Source organism: Montipora capricornis, chromosome 8, assembly GCF_036669925.1.
Source record: "Montipora capricornis isolate CH-2021 chromosome 8, ASM3666992v2, whole genome shotgun sequence".
NCBI classification, from domain to species: Eukaryota; Metazoa; Cnidaria; class Anthozoa; order Scleractinia; family Acroporidae; genus Montipora; species Montipora capricornis.
This window is the reverse complement of record NC_090890.1, coordinates 36,833,552-36,838,551: the sequence shown is the minus strand read 5'-3', so window position 1 is coordinate 36,838,551 and position 5,000 is coordinate 36,833,552. Positions and strand designations below refer to the sequence as shown.

General features: G+C 36.6%; 1 protein-coding gene and 1 long non-coding RNA gene across 4 annotated transcripts in view; one reads left to right on the top strand and one right to left on the bottom strand.

Moving 5' to 3' along the window:
* The window catches only part of LOC138014237 (ras association domain-containing protein 8-like), a 9,980-nt gene extending 6,567 nt beyond the window's left edge, over window positions 1–3,413 (top strand). For all 3 annotated transcript variants that reach the window (XM_068861283.1, XM_068861284.1, XM_068861282.1), the window contains 3 exons: window positions 1–410; window positions 1,421–1,565; window positions 2,699–3,413. The exon at window positions 1–410 is cut by the window's left edge. In XM_068861283.1, the coding sequence (XP_068717384.1) occupies window positions 1–404 (404 nt within the window). In that variant the 3' untranslated portion in view covers window positions 405–410; window positions 1,421–1,565; window positions 2,699–3,413. The remainder of the gene's footprint in view (window positions 411–1,420; window positions 1,566–2,698) is intronic.
* Window positions 3,382–5,000, bottom strand: part of LOC138014244 (uncharacterized) — a 2,154-nt gene continuing 535 nt past the window's right edge. Inside the window, exons 2-3 of the long non-coding RNA XR_011125276.1 lie at window positions 4,179–4,265; window positions 3,382–3,725 (exon numbers count right to left, since the gene is read on the bottom strand). This is a non-coding gene — a long non-coding RNA (uncharacterized lncRNA). The remainder of the gene's footprint in view (window positions 3,726–4,178; window positions 4,266–5,000) is intronic.

The window sequence follows — 5,000 nt, the reverse complement described above, 5'->3', positions numbered from 1 at the left end:
TTGGCCAGGACATTTCAGCAACACGGGAAGAACTGACAAAGCAGCGAGATCTCTCTGAGAAACAAGTCGAGGAGGTGGCCTTAATGAAAAAATCACTGGCTGATCTTGAAAATCTTTCACGAGAGAAATCTTTTCATTTGCTAACACTGATAGGTGACCCTTCTCCCGAAGCGAGCTTGTCCTACTACGATCTAGAAAAGAATTTAGAATTGGACGACGCGTCTGTTGAAAATCGTAATTCCAACAAATTTGACCCCGTTCCCTCTTCTCGGTCACTGTCCCGAGATAGGACGCAAGGCGATCTTCCGCAAGGAAATATCTCGAAAACGCAGAAAACTCGGTCTACAGGAAACTTTGTACTCAATGGATTCGATACTGTAGATGACCCTGGGGTTTTCGTGTAACGATGGGTATGTAAATTGATTTTTACTTTTGTTTGTAATGTAAGTCTTAATCTTGCATCGTGTAATTATTGCTAAAAAAATCACCATTAATCAAAAAGGTACAACAACAAGTTAAAATTGATTAAGAAAGCAAGGTAATCAAGATAGAGGCCAGAGACAAGAGACAAGGAAAACAACTGAGTACAAACCAAAACAATAGATTTGATTGGTGAAGTCTTTACATTGTCCACTGCCCTGTGGATGAAATGGTAAGGCACAAGATGTAAAAGACTTAAAAAAGCGTTCAGAAATTAAACGAAAATAACGAGCACAACTCAGATCTGGCACAGTGTTTTCACCTCTGGGGGCTTTCTTCTTAAAGTGCACCTAAAGTCAAACATTTTTCATTTCTAATATTTATAAATTCCTTCATCAAAGCAAACATTTGTCACTATTGTCACCCAGAATTTCGTAATTTTCAGTAATGTGGACCCACAAACATGATGTCATAAGCATGGGCCTATTCTCGATTTTATGTCACAAACTGCATTGCATTGTTTTCAAAGAAACTTTGCAATTCAAAGCAATTTGTGATGTAAAATCAAGAACAGACCAAGACCTCCCACATTAAATTGAAACAAAAATGCCTCCTTCCCCCTACATCACGGATGAAGCTGCATGAAGACCAAAGCATGCCATTCCCCATCACTGAATTTTTTTTTGTTTTTGTTTTTTTTGGGGGGGGGGGGGGGGGGGAATGTTGTCAATTTTTTTATTAAATTTTAATCTCTCCAAAATTGCAGTTTCAATGACCAAAACTGAGTTTCTATCATCTTGCTCTTGGATTTTTAACCAGTATGCCTGTGGCGTAAGAGGGAAAAATCATCAATACCACCAGTTTGATTTTCTTTTGAGACCTAATTCAACCTAAAATGAAAAATGCAAAAGAACTGCATTGCTTTAAGTTTTCTACAAGAAGTAGGCATTTGCATATTGATAATCATACAATATATATATATTTTGTTTTGTACCCACAGACTTCCTTTAGAAGTGAGTGGTTAATGACTTCGGCACATACAGCCAATTCCATCTGAGCTTATTTCTAACAATGCACAGTCAGTTGAAATACTTTGGCAACATGACTTGTAAGCCACAAAGATGTGATAACTAGTTATTAATTCTGTAAGTATGTTTAATTATTGTTGGTAGGACTGCATGTTTACCTTAAACCATTGAACCAAAAGATAACCCTTTTCAATGGACTTGCTTTAATATTAATATTTTATTATGCATTCTTTGTGGGTCTTTATTGTGGTTTCAATAATAATTGAATAGGTACAACAAAAGCAGTTATTTCTTATATCCCTTTAAAAAAAACTTATTAATAATTCATGAGCCTAACAGTCTATCAAAACACCGCTAAAACGTCACATGTATGAGCTTTATATCCTGATAAAACACTCCTCGTTAGTATTCTTTACATAAAGAATACTAATAAGGCATAGCTTGTTTTTCTTGTATGCGAATATTCACCTCTCACAATTTGAACCATTGTTTTGAGTCCAGAGGGACACGCTCCATGTGTAATGTTTTTTAAGCCGTTCAAAAAACTTGCAGCCATGTTTTATTGGGTCTAAAAACACTCGGCTACGCCTCATGTTTGAAAACCCCAATAAAACACTGCTGCTCGTCTTTTAAACATTACTTAATATTAAGAAAATAATACAGGTACATGTATTACTTTCTTTATTTACTTACTCTTCTCTAAGTAATAATGGCACAGGAAATTGATAAGATGATAATTATACTTACTTGGCTGGGAGACTTCCAGAAATCACAAGAAAGAAAGCTACACAAAGATATCATAAGTTTGTATTGAATAATTTTTTCTTGCTCAAGTATTATGTAGAATAGCAACACTTCGGGGTAATAATCTGAGAGAAAATAAATAGAGGTTATTACATGGCTACGCGGAGATACGAAATTTGTCTTCCAGTGTTGAAAAATAGTCAACAATTAAAAAAACTGATTTTTCCAGCTAAGGGTCGGTCCATGTCTTGAAAAAGCTGCCATCGGTCTGCGGCTTCGGGCAGCATTTTCAAGACCTTGGTCACAGTTTTTCGCTATATGAACCTCCCAGCTGGCAAATAACATATTTATTATAATCAATAATTAATAATAATATTATTCTTTCCCATCCAGCCTGTTCTTTTGGCCCACACCTCATGCAAGCCAAACAACAGGTTGGGTCCCAAGGGGTTCATACAAGGTCACTTTTTATCAGTCATTAACCTGTTACCTCTCATCTCTTGCAGGGAGGTAACAATGCATTTGATTCAAGAGAAACCTGAATTCAAGATCTCTTCCTTGATCCTTGTGAACTTTATCCGCTCAATGTGCCTAAAATTAATTAGTCTAGAGCCAAATGGATGTTATTTTAATGTTTAAAATGGAAGAGGTCCCTCCCCACTGTTTTTGAAGACTTATTTTGTGCCACTTTCTCGAATAATTTATACTTTTGATTTGGGGCAGGAATGCCCAAAGTACTTTTTGTTGTTAAAGAGAGGGCAACAGAACTTTCTTAGAAAGCATTAAAGCATTTCAATTTGGTTTTTTCTGTTCCACTCTGAAAAAAAAAAAAAAATGCCAGCTGTGGGGCAAGTAAGTAAATACAAATGTATACATGTATTAGTTTGAAAAGCTTCTGACAGGCAATTTTGTCACTCGCTTCCCTTGATGCTAGCAATAATTTTGCTTCTTCTTTCCAAAGATCCCTACGACTAAAAGTAGAATAGCACTGTTTTGATTATTTTTGGGTGAATTGGTAGAAATTAATTATATTGTTAATATTGAAAATGAAATTGTGATATAGCTTTAGGAGCTTCTAGGCACACTCTTAGAGCCTCAAAAGACAGTCAGAAAATGCCAACGTTATTTTGACATCTGGTCAAGAGAAGTACACGTAAATGATACTAAGATATTGAAATGACAAAGGAAAGATTATTAAAATATTTTTTTATTACAAACAAATATGTATTTATTTAATTTTTTTTTATTATTTGTGATAGACTGCCAGATCTCATTCAAATAAAGAAAAATGAACTAGTCTTTTGGTTTTTGCTGGTCTATGGAAAGTGACTTGGGAAGTAAGCTTGTATAAATTATAAAATTATATACTCATTAATTCCCTTCTGCCAGCTTAAACTTTCTTATCAACAATGAAGAAAAACCCCAGCTTTGGCTTGATAGTGCTTTTTCACTACTCTCATTAGATGTAGAGTACTTGAGTAATTGTTGGTTTTCTTCTTTGCTACAACTGGTTTTTCTTTGCATCCCTCTACTCTAGGAGGGAAAAACAATCTTGTTAGGACCGTAGGCATCCAGGCTATTGCTAACTTGTTTTGGTATTAAACAGAGAAACTTGGCATCACGTTTGCGGCAAACAAGGGAAATGAGATTTTTCGTAGTGTTACGACTGTTAGTAATCTCCGATTATTGAAGTACGTTCGACAGTCGCTTTGAAAACAAAGGAGAAGGGTAGGCAAGGAAACAATCTTATCTGACTGAAGTTTGAGGATAGAAGTTTGTACTTCTTGAAATCGTTTCAATAATGCACCAGTCATTTGACACCCCTCCCCGTTGTCCTCCATTGGGGTATACCCAGGGCTTTCACTTAAATTACTGTCAGAGAAAGGCCCACCTTGCAGGGAAAAAAGTCAGAGTGAACTCCCTGCCCTCTAAACATCAAGCACAATTCATTAAATATATTATAATATATATATTTTAACAAGTTACTTGAGTTTTCACAGGGTTTTGTTCATGCCACTGAAGTCACGGTTACTTATTTTTCCCCCCTTCCTCTTCGGTTTCTTCTTTTTCTTGCTGTATATTGAAAAATAAAATAAAATGAATCGCTTTTATTAATACCGTACTCAAGGAAGACCACTGTTCATGCAGATTATGATATATTGTATCACTGCTGATAATGTGTGGAAAGCCATAACTTTCTTATGTAACCTTATATTTTTCAGATTTTTGGTCTTGAAGTTTAGTCTTGATGTTTTGGAGTTTTTTCATAGTGTACTGTGGCAACATTATTATGTGGTGTGGTTTTGTCATTATGTGGTGGAGGTTTTGTCATTATGTGCATGGTGAGGTTTTGTCACATGCGACAAGGTTTGATGATTATGTGTTGTGTTTCCATCATGATGTGACGACGTTTGCTGGTTACGTATTGTTTTCATCAGGGATGTGTTGAGGTCTTCTTTTGACGTGCTGTGTTCAATTAATCTCAGATCATAGAGGAGGAACTCGACGTCGTAAAATAACCCAGCCTCACCACATAAAATGGAAACACAGCACGTTAAAAGAAGCCCTCAACACACCAAGATGGAAACACCGCGCACCGGTGGCTCAGTTGGTTGAGCACCGGGCTGTCACGCGGGAGGTCGTGAGTTCAACTCCGGCCGGACCAACACTCAGGGGTCTTAAAATAACTGAGGAGAAAGTGCTGCCTTTGTAATTACATCTGCAAATGGTTAGACTCTCTAGTCTTCTCGGATAAGGACGATAAGCCGGAGGTCCCGTCTCACAACTCTTCAATGTTCATAATCCTGT